The sequence below is a fragment of the Arachis ipaensis genome, chromosome B6, assembly GCF_059453495.1.
Source record: "Arachis ipaensis isolate K30076 ecotype BB chromosome B6, ASM5945349v1, whole genome shotgun sequence".
Lineage (NCBI taxonomy): Eukaryota > Viridiplantae > Streptophyta > Magnoliopsida > Fabales > Fabaceae > Arachis > Arachis ipaensis.
The window spans coordinates 38466851-38490294 of NC_142441.1; the positions used below are offsets into that span (position 1 = coordinate 38466851).

The 23444-nt window shown below is 35.1% G+C and overlaps 2 protein-coding genes across 2 annotated transcripts; both read right to left on the minus strand.

Moving 5' to 3' along the window:
* Positions 1-3638: 3638 nt before the first annotated feature.
* LOC107648152 (cytokinin riboside 5'-monophosphate phosphoribohydrolase LOG3) lies at positions 3639-7087 on the minus strand. Its single transcript, XM_016352134.3, has 7 exons — positions 6776-7087; positions 5864-5961; positions 5643-5673; positions 5084-5183; positions 4281-4351; positions 4059-4202; positions 3639-3983 (listed from the first exon to the last, which is right to left on the minus strand). Exons 1-7 carry the CDS (start codon positions 6890-6892, stop codon positions 3882-3884), a joined length of 663 nt encoding a protein of 220 aa, XP_016207620.1. The 5' UTR covers positions 6893-7087; the 3' UTR covers positions 3639-3881.
* Positions 7088-11268: 4181 nt separating this feature from the next.
* Positions 11269-12003, minus strand: LOC107646797 (uncharacterized). Its single transcript, XM_016350952.1, has one exon. The coding sequence runs from the start codon at positions 12001-12003 to the stop codon at positions 11269-11271; it is 735 nt and encodes a 244-aa protein (XP_016206438.1).
* Positions 12004-23444: the final 11441 nt, after the last annotated feature.

Genomic DNA, 23444 nt, shown 5'->3' on the forward strand with positions numbered 1-23444 from the left:
CTCTGAATCTGATTTCTGCTCAAGTCCCTCAATTTCAGCCAGAAAATACCTGAAATCACAGAAAAACACACAAACTCATAGTAAATTAAAGTCCAGAAATGTGAATTTAACATAAAAACTAATGAAAACATCCCTAAAAGTAACTAGATCCTACTAAAAACATACTAAAAATAATGCCAAAAAGCGTATAAATTATCCGCTCATCAAAGGTTCATCCCTTTTTTTCACATGCTGAAACATGCAAATACCATTAGTTTGATAGTGATACTAAGGATCATTATTGTCGATCGTGAGCTGAAGAGTGAACTACCAATCTAATTTTTGTCTATTTTTTTGAATGATAATGCAACCACTCAAAATAAAACGATTCACTTCGATTCTTATTCTTTATCTCAATGATACAACGCGGATTTTATAAAAAAATTTTCCATCAACTCCGAATAAAAAATGCTGACATGTCATAGTAACTTTAGGTGTTGACACAGTTCACTGTTGATATAGATGTTTGTTGCATACGTAACCAATGTAAAATAGTCAGAAGCTTGGTTATCCTGATCCATGACCTCAAAAACCCATCCTCGTTTCCATGCGACGCGACTTTTCATCTTTATGTTCACACTTGGGGTTTTCATAAAATTCCTTCATTCACTCTTAAGAATTACTAGAAAATCCTAGGAAAAAATCTTCTTCACCTTGGAGATCATTGTTGACATTGGAGAACTGGAGGCTCGCTCTGACATTACTGCTAACGAGTGCGCTAACAACATTGTTATTGACAGAAATTGGACGGCACTTGGAGAAGTTCATTAACGATGGTTAAATTTGTCAGCGTTATAATATTGTATGGTTATTTTTAGTACTTTACTCGAAAAGTAAATAATGGAGAGGGAATTTAGGAGCCATGTTACCTAAAATATCATCGAAAGTTGCATTCTCATGAGGTTATAGTCTTAGACGTACATATTTTTCAAAATTAGCAATGCGTAATTCACAGTCAACACTATATTCTGTAGTTTTAGGCTAATATTGATAAATCTTTATTTTTTGGACAATAATCTGACTGAATTAAAATGATAAATAATTTTTTTTCATTCTTCACTCAGTTATTCCCTCTTTTCTTTAACTTTAAGTTAAAGATGAAGAGAGGTTAGTCTTAATTTATAGGTCATTAAGTACTAATAAGACTATCCTTTTTTATGTTTTTTTTTTTTTTTGTAAAAAATATCTCACAATATTATATATAATTTTTGTTTGTAGAATTAAAAACTAAAGACTTAGATTATATCTATTTTTATTTTCTAATATTCGTTGCAATCGAAGTGAGTTTACTCTCATATTTTAATTCAACATAAAAAAAATATTGATTTATTGTTTTTATACTGAGATCTAATTAATTTTCTTTTGTTATATGTAAGTAGTGCGGCATGGTTTTTACCTTTTTATGCTCTTCTATCATTACATGGTTTCTTTAATTCCTTCCTTTAAACAATCCAAACATTTTAATAATATTGAATGTTCCAAAGAGGGACAAAAAAGCTAACTTTAACTTTTTCTATATTTGTTTATATCACATTAACTTGATATAATATAAACTTCTCTTTACAAACTATAAGGGTATAAATAAAAAGAAGAAAATAGTTGAATTACACAAAATTTGAAGAAAAAGCAATGCAATTTAATTTTTCTTCCTTCCTATTCTAGAGCTAATTCAATAATGGGAAATTACGAAGGACTGATGATCTCATAAGTAGTCATGTTAAGTGTCATATCATACATGCAACCTTGATATATAGGAGCTCTTTCCTTTAATACCTTCCTATTTAATTTGCAATGTCATACATATATGTTTCATCTTTCAACATCAATTAAAAGTAATAAATACGTAGCATTAGGATAATTCATGACACAACAGAACAAGGCCAGTCACAAAATTAAAAGTTCCGGAGTCATCTCCAAGTCCCAATTGTACAAATCCAATAGTAATTGTAACACAGAACAGGGACCAAAGATTATTATTAGTTATTATCATCATACTGTTTTGTTTCTTGAATGCATGTGGCACATGATCAACACATGGCAATGTCAAATTGTCCCTACAAAAGAAGAACTTCACTTGCAATTGTCCGTGTCCAAAATGTGGCTCAAGAGTGCAATCCCCACATTTTTGCATTGTATCAACACACAAAATAGTAGGAGTGTACATGGATCGGGTGAAGTCGGATTTGTCTTAATTGGATCTATTTTTGAGATCTTTATCCGATCTTAGATATGGTGAAATCTTACAACTTTCAAGTCACACTAAAATTGAATTTAAATCGATAAAATTTAGACTTTGATAAACTTTATATCAAAAGATTATGATACATTTATTTAAAAAAATAAAAGAAAAAAACATACTTTTTACGAGAAGTTAATATTTATATACTTAAACTTGAATTTGTCCATAAATTTTAATTTTATGTTTTTTTGATCTATTTCTAATTTAAGAACTGTAATTAAAAATAAACAATAAATTTATAATTAATATCACATAATATTAGAATTAATTTAATGTATATACTTTTTTTAGTCCTTTTAGGATACACATAGGTCAGGTAAAGACGAATTCGTTTTGACTTGGACTCGACCCTAAATAATGACCGGGTCTATTTTTGAGACCTAAATCCGATCCTAGACCTGATAAAATCACACCAAATTAACTTCTAAATTATTCGGGTTCGGGCTTAGTCTTCGGACTGAACCAGGCCATGTAAAGCCCCTACAAAATAGAATTGGACCCAGTTAGGCGGTTACTACTTGCTACTACTATTAGTCTATTACCACTACTTATTGCTTGCTGCTTCAGTCAGTGTCTTATTTCTTGTCTTTATTTTCTCTCTCTTCCTCTCCGAGACTCTTTTGATACCCAAAAACTTGCACTAGCTAGATACTTCGAGACACGCCATGAACATAATTGGTCCCATTCTTAATTATTGTTGTTATCACTTAGCAACATTTTATTTAATTTTGGGACCATGTAGTCCTCTGTATACTGTGCAAGGCCCTCCACCTTGTCACATTTTCTTGTTCTACAATTATCTAATTAGTTTGGTCGTTTTGACTCTCACAAGTGCTGATAACTACTTCATCATTTAGGCTTTAGTTTTAGTCACTACATACGTCTCATGCATTATTCTACATAGTAAGATTGCATGTATAAATCTATACAAACATTCTAAAAAACTTTTAGCGATTCCTAACTTGAATCACACCATTATCAATCATGATAAGTGTATATTAAAATCAGCGACTAAAATTAATCAATAATATATGTAAAATACAATAATATTGTAATTGTGAAAAATTTATAAGATGAGAAATCCATTAATTTAACACTTTAAAATTTTGAATTAGATATAGTGTTATATTTTTTCATTTAATTTCTCTCTGAAATCACCCCAGTAATTAAAAGCTTTCCACAGTGGCCTAATAAAATATAAATAAATACACATTAAGAATAAATTAAAAAATATATATATATAATTATTAATTTTTAGTATGTAAATAATATTTCTTCATAACTATATAGTTTTCTAAGTGATTTGTGCATGATTAGTACTTTTTCGTAGGCATCAAAAGGAGCCAAGAGGCATGGAAAATGAGAATAACATTAATTAGTTGGCATTAGATAATAATAAAAATAATAATAATAAGTTGAGATGGAAATGGTTACTTACAACTCCAAATGGTGGTAATAAAAAGTAGTAGTAGTTTGACATATTTGAGGTGAATCGGAATAATTTACATAAAAGAAAAGAAAAAGGGTGATAGTTGAAAGCAGATTGTTCTTGTTGCAGCTCCGAAATTCTTGATGTTACGTGCAAGTGAAGCAAAGTCATGAGCTACCTTGAGATGTCATAATCTTGATGATGAGGGTAAGCAAGTTGCTGTTCCATCTGCCAGCTCAACTTAGAAGCAACACCTTCATGACATGGAACGTATTCCTGTTATCAAACTCAACTTCATTAATTAACATTACACAAATAAATGAACATGTAAATAGTTATTATAAGTCATACCTCCAATTTCTTGACCAACTCTTTTGCTGTTGGTGCTGACACAATTATGTGACGGGCATTTGGGCTAATGAACCCTTCTTCCACTGCTTTGTCAATGAATGAAAGCAGGGAATTGAAGTATCCATCAACATTCACTAACCCCACCTACATCCATTTTCAATTATTTGTTAATTTTAGTTATCCATTAATTAATATTGATAGATCGAGTAATTAATTAATTACCGGTTTGTCATGAATCCCAAGTTGTGCCCAGGTTATGACTTCAAGAAGCTCCTCTAGTGTTCCATAACCCCCTGCATGCCATGTAAAACTCCATCAATTCAATTGTTACTCTTAATATGTTTAACACAATATTTATATTTAACATATATAAGTAATTACTATTAACTAGGTTATTATCTTTTTCAGTTGTGTGTAAGAAATTAAAAAAGGGTTAAAAGCATCATTGAATGTCAGGTGCAGGTGCTAGTTAGAATCGTTATCTCGTGAAAGTTCTTCTGCTTTCATTTCCCATGAAATGAGGCAACTTTGGTACAATCACGTCATGCTTTCAATTTCAAGCCAAATTAAATGCTTATTCAACCTTGAACCGTAATAACAATAAGCACAGTTGCTCAGAGCCGCAGAATCAAGTTCTATAGTGGTATTGGTATGTGTGTGAAGGGAAAGTTCTTTTAGGGGTTCCCTTAACTTGAGATTAATTAAATTCATTCCTACCCCACTTGATTATGTATCCTAACAGCTTGACATTGTTTGATATAAAGTGAAAGGACTAGTCAACATTATCCAATATACTAATACTTTGTTCAATTTAATGCTTTGTCCATGATTAGGCATGTTAAACATTTTTAATTAAAATGTAACAAAAAGCTTCTGTCAGTATAAGGGATGCTAAAAAGTTTAGGATATTATTTTTCTCGTCAAACACTTAATATATAATAATAATAATAATAATAATTAGAAAAAGCTTAAAGCAATTCTAATTCTGTTTTATTCTAATACAACAAAAATATTTGGATTGTAACCTGGTAAGGCAATAAAGGCATCTGAATGCTTTGCCATCTCTGCTTTCCTTTGGTGCATATCTGCAACAGCTTTTACTTCTCCCACTGTTTCTCCAGTTAACTGCATTTGTAAGGGTATCAACACATTGATCAATTTAAATAAACTACCTCCGTTACAATAATAAAGGAAAAAAAAGGGCCATACAAAAAAAAACTCTAGCCCCACTACTCTATATATTTACAGTGTTTATGGAAATATTTCATTGTATATTCCTCGACAAAACTACAGAAGCATTTGTCTAAAAAGAAAGAAAACTTTTCTAACATCATCATACTCTAATGGTAATATTACCAAGTTTTGGAATTGATTATTGCATAGAAAAATTTTTAAGCGTTCTAATAATAATGGTGTTCTAATTATTTTAATTGTTGATTTTAGTTATATATATTTTATAATAAAGATCAATGACTAAAACTAATGGAACACTAATATTCTATATTTATTGTACAGAGTTAATACTAATTTATTTATTACTTAGGAAAAGGAAAATAAAAAAGAGAGGTATTCTTAGTGTCATACCTCTCGAGGCATTAGAGTCTTGGGAATAACTCTGCATAGGAGACAATAAGATGACAAAATAATAATTATTATTATTAGTGTTAACGGAGAAAGTGACCAACACAAAGAAAAAAGAAGGTGGTTTCACTCATTGCCTCTCCTTTCTTGTTCTTTCCTTTTACCCAACATTGTTGTGTGGGAAAAGAGAAAAAGAAAAAAGAGAGTTTGAGTTAGTTACTTACCCAATGACATGCCTACCACCATGATGAACAGCTTGTGAAACCAAACCCATTAGCCCAATGCTTCCACCTCCATACACCAGATCAATGTTCCTTGACACCTTCACACACCATCATTATTAACAACTATTTAATATTAATATTATCATTACATTAATAAGAGCAATTAACTTAATTTCACCATGGAAAGAGTACAAAGATGGTGACTACTATCATAGTCAATTAATGATGATGTTATAAAATATAAAAAGGAAATATATAATAAATGAATATATGTTAGTAAAGTACTTTGAATAATTTTCTTTACATTCTTTTACTATGATATAAAATTTAATTTTTTTTTTACTTTTTTATCAATCACTTTAACAATGAAAAAAAAAATATATATATATATATAGTGCATATGTCCCTTCAATTATTATTGTTTGAACTTTGAAGGAGTAGAAACAAAAGGCCAGAAAGAAAAAAGAAAAGGGGGGAATGGTAATGATTCTTCAATGGTCACTCAGCAAATGGCACTTGTGCCTCCGTACAAGAGAGAGGCTCAACAGAAAAAGAAAACAAAGATGGAGACTTGTAAAGTTTCGGAGAGAGTTGACAAATAAATCAAAAGCTCTCAGAAACCGAAACGTAGCAACCAACAGATATTCTTGTACGAAAAGCAGAAAATATTTTTATTTTTTTAATAATTAAAATACCAAGTTGAAACCCAGAGAAATAAGATACAGAATTGCAACTAATATCAAAGCACATACTCACTCAACAGAAATGTGCTTTGACGTTGTTGTTTATGATGATGAAGTATTTAGAGCAAGCAAGAGACATGTGATAAGTGAAAAGTGAAATAAGTAACAAAAGGGTATTTTCGGAATGAAATTAATAACTAATAAGGTAGTTATAGTTAATTAGCTATACCAATTCGTTGGCAAGCTGAATAGCAGCATCTTGGTAGGTAGTTTTCTTGCCGGGGCTACTTCCGCAGAACACACAAATCCTTTTGAACTTTGAATGCCTTATCTCATTCCTCTCCATTATTTCTTCTTTTCTAACTATAACTTAGTTAGTTAGTTAGTTAGTGTGTAAGGGAGCACAACAAGAATCCAAATCCGAATCTGAATCTTAATCTCCCTCAAAATCGAATTCAACAAGGCAACACTCTCCCTCACTCAAGAGAGAGTCAAGAGTAGTAGTGTTATGGTATGGCTAAGGCTATGGATGTTGGTTGGGCAATAAGGCCTCCGAGTTTCGTTGCTTTATAGAAACCGCATTGCTCCTCGCACGTGACTCCCAATCCTTAGCACGAGCGGGCTACTATTCTTATTTCTTACTCAAATAAACAACTTCAAAAAGATAAACCAAACTTATGTACCTCTTAATCAACACTAGTTGATGACTTATTTATTTTGAGTAAAATTGTTGTACTCCTTTGTAAGTTTGTAGGAATAGATACAGATAAAAAAGTTTAAAGTTCTCCGCTTTAAATTATGTAGTTAAATTTACATTAAAATAAGTAGAAATATCTTAATTTCTTTCGTTTTAGCGTATTTTGTCTAAACAAAAATGGCTATTGAAAAGAAACTACTAAGTGTCCTGTAGGGATATTTATGACATACTCCAATTTGAAAGATTACTCATCATGTTTCATATTCATGAAGAAATTTGAGTGTATTACTGTAAAAAAATATGTAATTATTTTGTGATATAGTTTATTATCATATTATAAATACTTTGATTATTTTTGTAATGGATTATTTAATTAAAAATATATAAAACAACATATATAAATATAAATAAACATATAATGTTTTATTTGGTAGCTAGCTGATTATAATGTTCGTTTTTGTAAAATTTATTTAACTAAATATTTGTTATTTATGTATGTGATGTTTGTGCCAAGTACTTATTTCCATCAATCCGTCTAATATAAATTATATGCAATTAATTTTAAAATAAGGTATATGGGAAGAAGTAATAGCAGCTAGTAAAGTATATAGAAATTTATTTATTTGTGTTTTGATGATTCAACGAATTCCACCACCCAAAATATGATAATTGGTGTGGTGTGATGATCAGTATCTTGAGAAGCTAAGCTATGTAGCAGCAGTAGAATACCTAGTCAAGTAGTGATGGCCAGTGATCACTCATACTAGTGCCAATTATGCCCACAACACACACACACCCCCATTTTCCCTATGTCCTTAACACCTGTTCTCTTTTCTAGTGGCCCTTCCCCAAAAGTGTCACAACAAAATCATTCATCAGCTTTTCCAATTTTTTCTCTTATCTATAAGAAAAGGCTGGCCACTCCTTCAACTAACAAATTAAATTTAACTCATGATTCACTCCATCCGTATATTATTATTTTTTTTTCTTTTAAAATTGAAGGATTTTTTCCTACTATAAAATAAAAAAAATATTATTTTCCAAAAAATATTATCCGCATTTTAAATCCCAAAATATTTTTTTTTTTTTGTATTTTGGATGAGTTCGCTGCACCCTCAGCAAACTCTATTATTTTTTGTAAAGTTCACTGCACCCTCGCAAACTTCTAGTTTTATATGAAGTTCGCCTTATCTCCAGGCGAACTTTGAGTCAAATGCTCCATAACCACCAACAAGAAAAAGAAAGAGAATAAATAGAGAATATACAGAGAGACATTAAAGAGTGAAGAAGATAACATAAATAGAGAATTCAATAAGTATGGCTTCTTTAATATCGCCAGCAACAATAGCAACTATTATTATCGTCTCTAGGAATATACAAGAATAGAAACCTAGTTTAGTGTAATTTGGGTGACAAGAAAAGTTGGGGAGTTGAATACTGGACAGACAACAAGCATAGCTTCTTCAACATTGTCAACGGCAATGACAACTATTATCATCGTCTCAAGGAGTACACAAGTACACAAATAAGTCGTTCCCAACTCGAGAAAAAAAAAACGTCGTTCCCAACTCGAGAAAAAAAACGTAGAAATTTGAAGTTAGTCGGAGTGCATCGAACTTTATGAATTTTATAAAGTTAACTGGGTACGACAAACTTGCCCCCACAAAAAAACGTATTACGGTATTTAAAGTTCAGATAATTTTTTTGGAAAAATAATATTTTTTTTATTTTATAGTAGAAAAAATTCCTAAAATTGAATGACTAAGTTAATTTGGTTTTTAATTTTTTAAAATAACTAGTGTTTTTAATTTTTTTATTCGTAACAACATTATAGGAATATGAATCTTTTAAAATTACGTCGTCTTTGTTATGACATTATATATTATAGCACAAAAGATTTATAAAATTAAACTACTTTTACATAAAGATCGTAACGGACAAAAGTCTCCGTCGACTAAGAAGAACATGATCTCCATAAATAAAAAAATTAAATAATAAATTTTTTAGTTATTATTTTTATGTGAAAGAGTTTAATCTTTTTCTAATAATTAATTTTAACATTCATTATGAAAGAACTCAATGTATATACTTTTACATTTGATTAGTTGTTAAGTTTATTGCATAATAAAAATAATTAATTTTTATATTTGTTATTTAAAAATAAATTTTTTCTTTATATATATATATATATATATATATATATATATAATTAGATATTAGTATAAAAAATTTTATATTGATAGTTATAAAATTAACTCAAAATTAATTCTTTTTTGAAACAATTAAATCTTGATTCTAATTATTAATCACAATATTATTATTCTTTATAAATGATATGTAATAAATATTTGAAAGAAGAGAAATAAAAATATCGTTTAGAAAGATAAAGGTTAAGAATTTAAAATTAAAAAATTGAACTAATAAAGTATGCATATAATAATATATATTTTTATGTGAATAATATTGTGTGATTATTTTTTTCAATTATATCTATTTATAAATTTAATGTATTCCTTATAATTTTATAAATTTATGTAAATTATATTATTTTATTAATTTTATTTTTCTGTAGCACAGAAAGGTAGAAAAAATAAAGAATAAAAAAAAGATAAAAAAAAGGAAGGGAGAGAGATTCTTAATTTTGGAGAAAAAAATTTTATTTTAATTGTAATGAAAGAATATCTCATGACACATTTTAGTTTGTTAAATTAATAATATAAAATATAAGTTACATATAAAGTGGAAAGGATAGAGAAAAATAGAGAAGGAGGGAGATATAGTTAAAAAATAGAAGAAGGGAGTTTATTAATTTTGAAGGAAAATATTTTATTTCAATTTTAATGAGTATCATGTGGAACATTTTGATTGTTAAATTGGTAATATAATAATATAGTTATATTTTAATTTCAATTTTAGTTATAATTAGAGAATGTCATGTTGCACATTTTAATGATCAAATTTGTAATTAATCATTGATAATGATATATAAGAAAGATAGAGTGAGTGAAGAAATGAGAGAGATAGAGAAAATGGGAGAGAGAAGATGAAAACTCTTTAATTTTGGAGGAAAAAATTTGATTTCAATTGCAATGAAAAAGTGACATGTAGTACATTTTGGTTGTAAAATTAGTAATATATAATAGAAATAATAGATTAGTTAAGTTTTTTGTTTTAGAATTTTGACTTTTAGTTAGTTTTTTTTGGGTAAGTCCCGTTGTCACAACTATTAATTGATGTAGATGATTAAATGTTATTCTAGTAAGTAATGATAGACTGACATATTCTCTAAGATTTGAGTTTTTGGATTTGAGAGGAGTTGAGAGGATTTGGGAGAAAATCACTTGGCATTGATACTCTGGCGGGTTAAGGTCATAGAAAAAAAATTGTTTGTACCAATTGAACGGCGTTGCTCACGTGGCTAGAAATATCAATGAAGAGGTTAGTTGTTTATAAGTTGTTCTCTTTATATGTTAGTTGTTTGCTATTCCGTTCATATGTTATGTCACTTTGTTGGGTATTTTGGTATTTTTATAATGAATTTGAAGATGTTAGTGATTTATCTGTTAAAATTTTATTAGTACTAGTTTAATTTTTTTTATTAATTTATGTGTTAGTCTTTTATCTTTGAATTATTTATTTTATAAATAATTTAGGTGTTAGTGATTATCTATTAAAAATTGATTAGTACCAAATTAGCTTTTTAGTTAATTGATGTGTCAAATTTTTATCTGTGAAGTATGTAATTTATAAATAGTTTAGGTGTTAGTGATTTATCTGTCAAATTTTGATTAGTACCAGTTTAATTTTTTGTTAATTTATGTGTTAGTCTTTTATCTTTGAATTACTTATTCCAGGGTAAAATGCATAATTAAACCAAACCCAACTCAATATTATAGAATTCACCCAAATCTGAAAATGATACATGGATCTCCCAAATTACCCTCTATTACCTTCACCAGATGCTGACTAAACTGCTGTCTGGTTCCCAACTGGGCCTTTGCCTCTCTTCCCTTGCGAACAAATAGCTAGGTCAACCTCCCGTACATGGACTTCACCAGTGAATAAATTAGAAGGTTTCTCACTCTCTTCAGTATCGAATTCACACACTCAGAGATATTTGTCGTCATATGTCCGAATCTCCTCCCCTCATCCCAATGCTGAGTCCATATCGCATACACAATCCTGTTAGCCCAATCACACATGGCAGGGTCCTCGGATCGGAGAATATCAAACCAATAGTCAAATTCAACCTTAGTCTTGGCATAAGCCGCGTTCACAAGAAGCTTACGTGCATCCTTGCCCTTAAAAGTTAGGGCAAATTTTGCGGCCACATGTCGAATACAGAATGTATGGTAGGCAGCGGGTGGTAGCCAACCTCCGTCGGAAGCCTCCAGTGCGGCCTTGATGCTGTTGTGTTGATCCGATATCACAGGAATACCTGGTTGCAGAGTGATGTGCTGGCAGAGGTGGGATAGAAAAAATGACCACGACTTAGCATTCTCACCCTCCACAAGTGCAAATGCAACAGAAAGGTTGTTGGAGTTTCCGTCCTGAGCAATCGCAACGAGCAACGTACCACCGTATTTGCCGTACAGGTGGGTGCCGACAATACTGACCAACGACTTGCAATGTCGGAAGGCCTCAATACACGGTGGGAATGTCCAAAAAAGCCGATGGAAATAGGCATGCGACTGATCCACTTGCCCACCCACTCGCACAGGACTCCTCCTCAACACTGCAATACTACACGGAATCGTCATCTGCACACCTAGTACTCATCGTGGTAACTCATTGTATAACTCATCCCAATCTCCGTAAATCCGTGCCATGGCCTTCTGCATAGCCAACCAAACCCTCCTGTAAGTAGGTCTAAAACCAAAATGTGCCTCTGTCGCATTCAGCAGTACCTTGATGGACACGGCAGCATCAAATCTAACCACTGGCAGTATGAATGCCGATATCACATGATAATCAAGATTCCTGTGATCACTCAATATTGACGTGGCCAGATAAGTATGAGGTCCATTGTACCGTTTTACCTTCCAAATACCACTACGCTGGCAGAGACTGATCCGAATCAACCATGTGCATCCGTTGCCAAATTCATTGCACTTCCCATAGTACCTGCGATAATCGGACTCCACCACTTTTTACTGAACCCTGCGTCGGATACTATAGGTCTTCACGCTTAACACGATCTCCTCTTTATCCTGAAACTGCTGACCAACCTGAAACTCTGCTAGTGCTCTAGTATCCTGTGAGCCTCTGGCACTAAATCCAACAAGTTCGCCAGGAACCTCCTGTTGTCTCATGACATCTAAGTCCAAATTTGAAAAATACGGGGGTACTGTTGAGTCCCTGAACTAGATGCTCCACCACCCCCAGTCGGATTACTCCCTGCTATGTTATCACCACTATCATCAGCAATGATGTCCGGCTCCATATCATCATCGTCATCATCATCCCGTAATACATCGTCTATACTATCCGGTGTTCCACCCTGTAATGAAACCGACACCATATCAATAATACCTACTTCTCCGTCACCACTGTAATTTAGATCAGGTGTAAAGGACGGAGAGGCAACCAACATTGTCTCAGGTGCAATTACAAGCACGGATAAAGAGGCACCAACAGGCCTCGAAATAGAACAGGCTGCCGTTATTGGAGGTTAAAGATTCCAGTTTGAACCTCTTGAGCTAGAGACGACATCTACAAGCTTGGTCAACAACTCAGGGGTCCTGACCTCGGGAAACTACCGACAACAATGGAACAGAACTTTCAAATCTTCGTCACTCCCTATGACAAACGAATCGTATTTCACATCATTCCGCAAAACTGAAATCAGAATTCTATAGAATAACTTCTCAACCCGTTTCACGCCTTGCAACCCTAGTTTTTGGATTATAGAATTCAGGAACTCAGCGAACCTCGTTGAAAGTTTCAGGAAAATATTAAGGGGATCCTTATCAGTAAACTTAATTCCAGAACATATTTTTTTCTTAATGGACCCTCTATAGTGCACCAATACTAAAACACTATCCTCACTAGCCATTGTGTTTCACACTCATAAGGAATTCACGTTCATATCATATTTATATAGATTGTCCTCACACTAAATCGAATTTGCATAGTTTGATTTATGAATGCATAGTAATTCGAATCAGTGTCATTCGAATTATATTGGGACAAAACTAGGGGTAAATTGAAACAGCTTGTTTCGAATTACTAGGGGGTGTTACATGCATGCATAAATCAAGTTGGTGTGATTCGATTTACTAGGGACGTGACATGCATGCATAAATCAACTTAGGGTGCTTTGATTTGCATTTTTCTTGGTAATTCGTCTTTTATCTATTAATTCGATTTGCATTTTTGTGCATGTATTGTATTCGTCTTTTATTTATTAATTATTTAATTTTAAAATAATTAAAGTATTAGTCTTTCTTTTATTAAAATTTGATTAGTACCAAATTAATTGTTTTGCATGATGCAGCTAACTAGGTGCATTACTGGTGTTAAGAGGTAACAGAATATGCCTCTACATGACTAGATCATACCTTATTTGAAAATTATGGGTTTGTATTACTTGGCGAGGCTAAACAATCATTGATTCTGGGTGGATGAGACTCTGGTGAGTGCATTCATTGAGAGGTGGTGTCCTGAGATGCACACGTTCCACATGCCATTCGGAGAGTAGTCAAGCATTGTCAGTTGCCTCTAGGACAGCCTTGATGCCATTGTGCCTGTCAGAGATAACAAGAATGCCCTCTTATAGCATCACATGCTGTCGTAGGTTGGATAAGAAAAAATACCACAACACCGCATTCTTTCCCTCCACAATTGCGAACACAATGGGTAAAATATTTGAGTTTACATTTTGTGTGATAGCCAGAAGCAAAGTACCTCCATATTTGTCATACAAGTGAGTACCATCAACGCTGAATAATGGCTTGCAATGTCAAAAGGCTTCCATAAAAGAAAAAATATCCAGAAAAGACGATGAAAGTACACTGTAGAGTCATCAATCTATTTTCCAACTCTAACTGGAGAAGTCTTCAACACTGTAATGGTTCCGATTATGGTGGACTGGACTCCAAGCATCCAATGTGGCAACTCATTGTAGGACTATTCCCAATCTCCATAGATTAGTGCTATTGCCTTCTTCTTTGCCATTCAAACCTTTCTATAGGTAGGCCTGAAACCATAAGTTGCTTCTGTTGCTTCCTGCAATACCTTTATCATAATTGCAGCATCCGCTCTAACTAACGAAAAGATCCTCACACAGATGACGTGGTAATCAAACTGTCGGTGATCGCTTGAAATAGATGTAGCTAAGCAAGTGTGCGAATCAATCAACTGCAATCTTTGTTGAATTCTTTGCATTTTCCATGGTACTTAAGATGATCTGATTCTAACACCCTGTACTCAACTTTTCTACGAATGCTATAATCCTTCACACTCAACACAGTTTCCTCTTTATTCTGGAATGATTGTCTAATCTAAAATTCTGTAGGAGTGGTTCCATGATGCAATCCTTGACCACCAAAGGTAGCATCTACATCCGATTGTTGCCCATAGCTTCCAAGTTCAAGGTTGAAAAGTGTGGATGATACTGTTTGTTCCGAAACTTAATGGGCCCTGCTTTGTATGTGGATTGCTCTTTGTATCCTCGTTACTTTCCCTAACTGTATCGACAGGCTCTTCGTTGGAATCATCCTCTCACATTGCATTTTCAACTTGATCAGGTTCACTATCATCTACAGAATCAGGAATCATGATAGGAGAACTAGCCATCTCAATAGCCAGCTTCCAGAACGAACGATTCTCCAATGCTACACAACCATGTTCATCCACACAATTCAAATCAACCACAATGGATGGGGATGCAACGATCAGACAAGCCGGTGCAACCACAGGCATCGAACTGGAAGCATCCCCAAGCCAGTCGAATGAGAATTCGGAGCTGATGACCCAGAACTGTCAACATTATCCTCCAACTTCAGATATAGCTCATATATTCTGACCTCCGAAAAAATTCTTCGACAATGAAACAGAACCTGCAGATCTTCATCAGACCCTATCATAAATGTATCATACTTCACACCAGTTGATACAACTGCAATAGGTATCTTATAAAATAACTTCTTTACTCACTTGGTCCCAAACACTCCAAATTTCTACAATATACTCGTTTTTAGATTTCACAAGGTTTTCGATGAACGGAAAAATACATTCAAGGGTTCCTTGTCGGTAAGCTTCGCACCCTCTCTTTTGCTTTTATGAATTTTTCCAGAGTAATGCACTAGTACTAAGAAACTATCACCCTCACTAAACATTGTAAAAAATGACTCTCTCCTTGACAATTACCCTCCACTCGTATACATAGAGCCAACAATATTCATAAACTGTGGTAGGAGTCTGATAAACCACTATTTTATGGTTTATCTTGTGCTCAATTGAGTGGTTTTATCAAGTCTTTACACACTTATTCATATGATTTTCATGATTTTACAATTCTTTTCCAGATTTTGTTCTATGATTGAAAACTTGCTTCCTAAGCCTTTAAATTGTGTATTTTCAATTCTCCTTTATACCATTCGATGTCGTGATTTGTGCGTTCAGTGTTTTTAGGCTTTATAGGTGGTGCACGAAATTGTGATCATCAATGGTGCCAACAACTTGGTACGCACAATTGTAATCTCAACTCTTTGTCACAACTCCGCATAACTAACCAGCAAGTGCACTGGGTCATCCAAGTAATATACCATACGTGAGTAAGGGTCGATCCCACAGAGATTGTCGGCTTGAAGCAAGCTATAGTCATCTTGTAAATCTCAGTCAGGCGGATTCAAATGGTTATGGAGAATTAATAATTAAAAGATGAATAAAACATAAAATAGGATAGAGATACTTATGTAATTCATTGGTGAGAATTTCAAATAAGCGTATGAAGATGCTTTGTTCCTTCTGAACCTCTGCTTTCCTATTGTCTTCTTCCAATCATTCATACTCCTTTCCATGGCAAGCTTATGTTGGGTTTCACCGTTGTCAATGGCTACCTCCCGTCCTCTCAGTGAAAATGGTCCAAATGCGCTGTCACCACATGGCTAATCAGCTGTTGGTTCTCGATCATGTTGGAATAGGATCCATTGATCCTTTTGCGTCTATCACTACGCCCAACACTCGCGAGTTTGAAGCTCGTCACAGTCATCCCTTCCTAGATCCTACTCAGAATACCACAGACAAGGTTTAGACTTTTCGGATCTCAGGAATGCTGCCAATTGATTCTAGCCAATACCACAAAGACTCTAATCTCATGGAATGGAAGGCTCGGTTGTCAGGCAAGGCAACCATGCGTCATGAACCAGGAGGCCAAGAGATACACACTCAATCGAAGGTAGAACGGAGGTGGTTGTCAGGCACGCGTTCATAGGTGAGAATGATGATGAGTGTCACGGGTCATCACATTCATCAGGTTGAAGTGCAATTGAATATCTTGGAATAAGAATAAGCTTGAATTGAATAGAAAAACAATAATACTTTGCATTAATTCATGAAGAACAGCAGAGCTCCACAACTTAATCTATGGTGTGTAGAAACTCCACCGTTAAAAATACAAAAGTGATAATGGTGATCATTGGCTTCGGCCCCAGAGAGGGAACCAGAAGAACCAATATGAAAATACAATAGCAAAAGGTCCTATTTATAGAGAACTAGTAGCCTAGGATTTACAGAAATAAGTAATTAATGCAGAAATCTTCTTCCGGGCCCACTTGGTGTGTGCTTGGGCTAAGCATTGAAGCTTTAACATGTAGAGACTTTTCTTGGAGTTAAACGCCAGCTTTTGTGCCAGTTTGGGCGTTTAACTCCAGCTTTTCTGCCAGTTCTGGCGTTTTTGACGCCAGAATTTTTATGCTGATTTGGAACGCCGGTTTGGGCCATCAAATCTCGGGCAAAGTATGGACTATTATATATTGCTCCAACGCAATTGAGAGCGCGCCAATTGGGCTTCTGTAGCTCTAGAAAATCCGCTTCGAGTGCACGGAGGTCAAAATCCAACAGCATCTGCAGTCCTTTTTCAGCCTCTGAATCAGATTTTTGCTCAGGTCACTCAATTTTAGCCAGAAAATACCTGAAATCACAGAAAAACACACAAACTCATAGTAAAGTCCAGAAATGTGATTTTTATTTAAAAACTAATAAAAATATAATAAAAACTAACTAAAACAAACTAAAAACATACTAAAAACAATGCCAAAAAGCGTATAAATTATCCGCTCATCAATAGGGCAGGAATGACTTAGAGGATGGAGAGGAAGCTTGCAAAAAATGGAAGGAGCACAAGAAATAAAAGGAGACAACCAGCGAGCATCGACGCGCACGCATGGCTCACGCGTACGCGTGAATCGGAGTCTGCAAGGCGACGCATGCGCATGCTTAACGCGTACGCGTGACACGCGAAGATAACCAATGATGCATACGCGTGACATGCGCTACCTGCAGAAAGTGCAGAAAATGCTGGGGGCAATTTCTGGGCTCCTTTTGGCCCAGCTCCAAGCCCAAAAAACACAGAATAAGAGCTACAGAATGGGGGAAACACAAGATATAACTCATACAGCATTCATCAATTTACAATCTTAGGTATTAGATGTAGTTTTTAGAGAGAGATGCTCTCTCCTCTCTCTAGGTTAGGATTTTAGGATTACTTCTTCTCAATTCCAGGTTCAATGTTCCTTTAATTTAGTTTCTTTTCTACTTTTAGCATTCTAGTTTATTTGTTTTCCCAATTTGGTTTATGAACTCCATGTTAGATTTGATTTCTTTGTATTTAATGCAAATTGAGGTATTTTATATTTATGATTGCTTTCTTCTCTTTGCGTCATTGATACTTACAATTGGTTGTTTAGATTTATTATCACTTAATAGTTTTCTATGTTTTTATGTTATGCCTTCCAAGTGTTTGATAAAATGCTTGGGAGGGTTTAAAGTTAGATTTTTCTCCTCTTAGCTTTGGTTGAGTAATTAGAAACTCTTGAGTTGTCAAACTCCTTTGTTGATCGATAATTGAAAGTTGCTAATTGACTTGAATTCTACTAACTCTAGTCTTTCCTTGGGAGTTGACTAGGAATTGAGGATTCATATTGATTTATCCATTTGACTTACCTTCATAGTTAGAGGTTAACCAAGTGGGAGCCATGAACAATTCTCATCACAATTGATAAGGATAACTAGGATAGGACGTCTGATTCTCATACCTTGCCAAGAGTTTTCTTAATTATTAGTTTATTTTCTTGTCATTTGCTTTCCTTGTTCCTTAATTCAAAAACCCAAAAAGATACAATCTCCTAACCAATAATAACTACACCTCCCTGCAATTTCTTGAGAGACAAGCCGAGGTTTAAATACTTCGGTTATTATTTTTATTGGGTTTACTTTAGTGACAAACAAGTTTTTGTACGGAAGGATTCTTTATTGGTTTAGAAACTATACTTGCAACGCGATTACTTTTGTGAAATTCTTTACTGACAAAAATTCGTTCGTCAAAATGGCGCCGTTGCCGGGGAATTGCAAGCGTGTGCCTTATTATTGGTTATTGTAAATAATTTTGCTTTTTCGTTCTTTGTTAGTGTTTCTATTTTTAGGAGTTTATTTTCATTAATTTCTATTAGTTTTTATTTCTCTTACTACTATGAATTCTCACCCCTTTCACTATGAGTTTAGTTCAAGTTATGTTGCAGGGAATGGACGCTATAATGAGAACATGCATCAAGGTCGGAATAATCAAAGATGGGAGGAGCCACGAGGATTTGATCAACCCTTTCGACAGCAACCTCCTCCAAGGTGCCATGGGCAACGACCATTCTACGACGCATCCCAAGACAATAGTTATGGTGGATCCTTTCGTGACAATCAACCTCCACCGAATTACTATGGTCATGAGCCACTCCAAGGTGCGTACCAAGATGATGGATATGGTGGACCACCTTGTAGTTACCAACGAGCCCCGCCATATGCCTATGAACCCCTTCCTCAACATGACTTTGAACCACCATACTCGCAAGCCCTCTACTACCAAACACCCTCATATGATCCTAACCCATGACCACTATATCAACTACCCTATGAGCCATATGAACCATACATAGAACCACCCCAATTCCAACCCAATTACTCCCAAGAACCACCACCTCCATATACACCATGTCAATATCCATCAATCCAAGAGCCATATGATCCTAATTATGCTATCCGAGCGGAACAAGAATTAAAGGATCGTCTCAAGAAAATAATGGATCGGTTTCATGCAACCCTTCATCAATTGGACCGAGTGGTAAGCCGAACAACACCTGAAGCTCTCGTGACTAAGGAATCTCAACTTGAGAACCAGGAATGGAAGGGTGTTGTGCAACAAGTGGAAAAGATGGAGAGTGTTGAACCACCACACCCCTATTATGATGAACCACCCTCATATCATGAACCCTTCCTCCCAAGCAATGAACCCTCATATCTACCCCAAGCTCCAATGAATGACACTCTAAGTGTTCTTCTTTAAGGGCAAGGAAAGATGGAAAGGACGACATAATAGCTCATAGCTGCCTTGACCGACGTAGTGAATCGATTAGCTTCCCAATATTTGGACATTCAAGAAAGTCCCATGACTACATGTGGAGAATCAATAGAAGAGTCTAGCCTGAAGAAGATACTAGAAACTCCAGTGGACAATGAGGAACATGACTTTGTATTGGAATAAGTGGAGGAAGCCGTCATAGTTGAAGAGGAAGAAATGGTTGAAGACTTAGGAGATGCAGAACCTCCATGGGAAACTTAAGTCATAGAGCCTATTTCCAAGACGTTTGAATTTGATGATGAAGAGGGTGTACAACCTCCGAGGCATATCATGGTTGAAGACTTTGAATAGGTTAATCAAGAGATGGAGATTAAAGAAGAAGAAGCACAACCTCACATGCCCTTGGTAAGTAATGAAGAAGAGATTGAATTGAAAGAAAGCTACCAAGAGGAAGAGGTTGAAATTGAAGAAGCTTGCAAAGAGGTGGAAGTTGTCAAGAAAGAGCTCAAGGGAATGGAGCTGGAAATCATCTTGCCAAAGTTGTTGGAGACCTCTCCCCCAAAGCCATCACCATCCATTCCTTTATTCAAGTGGGTAAATCTTTCATCTCTAAGCTTAATTAGCCCACTTGAATATGGTTTGCTTGAGACGGATGGGCAACTTAGAGCTCTCTATGGCTATAAGAGTAAGAGGGAGATGGTTAGTGGTAAGAGTTGTCATGCAAGGTTCAATATAGTTGCATGCTCCAAATTGAAGCACAAGGATTGGTGTAGAGCTCGATTGAATGGGTCTAGGAGGCTGTTTGGATGTCTCAGTGAGAATTCCAATTACTCACCACCCAAGTGGAAAAATGATGATCAACAAGAAGACGGGTGCAAAAGCAAGGTTTGGGACCCCGGAATTCATTCTAGCAATAACATTATTGGGCCTTGTCACTTGCCTGAACTTACTTGAAGGCTTTATGCAACTAGTGTGGGATCCCGGAGGCTATTGGAATTACAAACACTGGTGGGGATTCCTGGATGAGTTCAAGCACAAGCCTCCATGACAAGGAGTTCACCAAATGTCCAACTTAAGGACTCTAACTAAAAGTGCTAGGTGGGAGACAACCCACCATGGTATGATCGTTCTTTTTTAGTCTTAGTTTTATTTTATTTCGTTTTATTCTTAGTTTTATTTTATTTTATTTTTATTAGTGTTCATTCATAATTTCTGCATAACCATCTGCATTCTGCATTTTGCATTTTGCATACAAAAAAAAAAAAGAGGGGCAACCCACGCGTGCGCATAGGCCACACGTGGGCGTTGATTCTACATTTTGCTATCCCATCCAACAAAGAGAAAGTTGTGATGGAATCGTGCGGCTGGTGTGCTCTGCGCACAATTCGACCCACGCGTACGCGTATATCACGCGTGCGCGTCACTTACAACCTTAGCAAACCATGCGTACGCGTCGCTGACACGCACGCGTGGATATGGCAATCGGTGTATATGGGTGATTGACCTGGGAGTTGTGCTGCCCTCGCGCTGGAACTGTGCTAGAAGCACAAATCACCCCACGCGTACGCGTCCCTGACGCGTGCGCGTCCTTTCGCTTTCAGACCACCCACGCGTACGCGTGGGCGATGCTTACGCGTCGAAGGGCCAACTCAGTTTTCACACGTACGCGTGATGCACGCGTGTGTGTTGCGCCCTGTTTTTAAATTCTTACTTCTTTCTTCTCTCTTTTCTCCTTCTTTCTTTCTCCTTTCTTACTTACTTCTTCTTCATCTCTTTAACTTTTCATCCTTCTTCACTTTCATTCTATTTTACTTAATTTATTTTCATACTTTCATTCATTGCATTTTAATTTTGTGCATATTTTTATTTTCTTTTCTAAATTTATTTTTTTATTGGTGATAAATTTTCTTATTCAACTATTGCATCTTTTCTTACATTATTTCGGTGCTTCATGACTTGTTTTATTCTGATTGGGTATTATTATTCATAAGTCAATGCTATTCTTTTATGATATTTGTATTCCATTTGCATTGATATGCACTTATACTATCTTGCATTACCCACACCCTCTCCTCCATTGTTGTAACTTTTGCACTATTGATATGCCATGTGTTTATACTGTTTTCTCACTTGAATGTTGTAGCTACCATGTAGTTGAGACTCTCATTAATTGGCATTAACCCAACCATATTTTATTTGTTTCCTATCTTTGTTTTTGGGTTACTTTTCTTCTTTTTCCTCTTTTTTCAGGATGGCTAGTGCACGAAATTGTGATTCACACTTTTCACAACTCCACACAACTAACCAGCAAGTGCACTGGGTCGTCCAAGTAATACCTTACGTGAGTAAGGGTCGAATCCCACGGAGATTGTTGGCTTAAAGAAATCTATGGTTATTTTGAAATTCTTAGTCAGGATATCAATTATAATTGTCAGTTTGGATTGCGAAAAATAAAAGAGCATGAATTAAATACTTGTTATGCAATAATGGAGAAGATATTGGAGTTTTGGAGATGCTTTGTCTTCTGAATCTCTGCTTTCTCCCTGCCTTCTTCTTCACGCACGTAAGGTTCCTCCTATGGCAAGCTGTGTGTTGGTGGATCACCGTTGTCAATGGCTACCATCCGTCCTCTCAATGAAAATGGTCCAGGTGCGCTGTCACCACACGGCTAATCATCTGTCGGTTCTCACTCATGCTGGAATAGGATCCATTGATCCTTTTGTGTCTGTCACTACGCCCAACCCTTGTGAGTTTGAAGCTCGTCACAGTCATTCAATCCCTGAATCCTACTCAGAATACCACAGACAAGGTTTAGACTTTCCGGATTCTCAAGAATGCTGCCAATGGATTCTAGCTTATACCACGAAGATTCTGATTAAGGAATCTAAGAGATACTCATTCAATCGAAGGTAGAACGGGAGTGGTTGTCAGGCACGCGTTCATAGATTGAGAATGGTGATGAGTGTCACAGATCATCACATTCATCATATTGAAGTGCGAATGAACATCTTAGATAGAAACAAGCGTGTTTGAATAGAAAACAGAAATAATTGCATTAATTCATCGAGACACAGCAGAGCTCCTCACCCCCAACAATGGAGTTTAGAGACTCATGCCATCAAAGAGTACAAAGTTCAGATCTAAAAATGTCATGAGGTACAAAATAAATCTCTAAAAGTTGTTTAAATACTAAACTAGTAACCTAGGTTTACAGAAAATGAGTAAACTAAGATAGATAGTGCAGAAATCCACTTCTGGAGCCCACTTGGTGTGTGCTGGGGCTGAGACTTGAGCTTTACACGTGCCTAAGCTGTTTCTAGAGTTAAACGCCAAGTTGTAACCTGTTTCTAGCGTTTAACTCCAACTTGTAACCTATTTCTGGCGTTTAACGCCAGAATGCAATATGGAACTGGCGTTGAACGCCAGTTTACGTCGTCTATCCTTGAGCAAAGTATGAACTATTATATATTGCTGGAAAGTCCTGGATGTCTACTTTCCAACACAATTGAGAGCGCGCCAATTGGAATCCTATATCTCCAAAAAATCCATTCCGAGTGCAGGGAGGTCAGAATCCAACAACATCAGCAGTCCTTTTTCAGCCTGAATCAGATTTTTGCTCAGCTCCCTCAA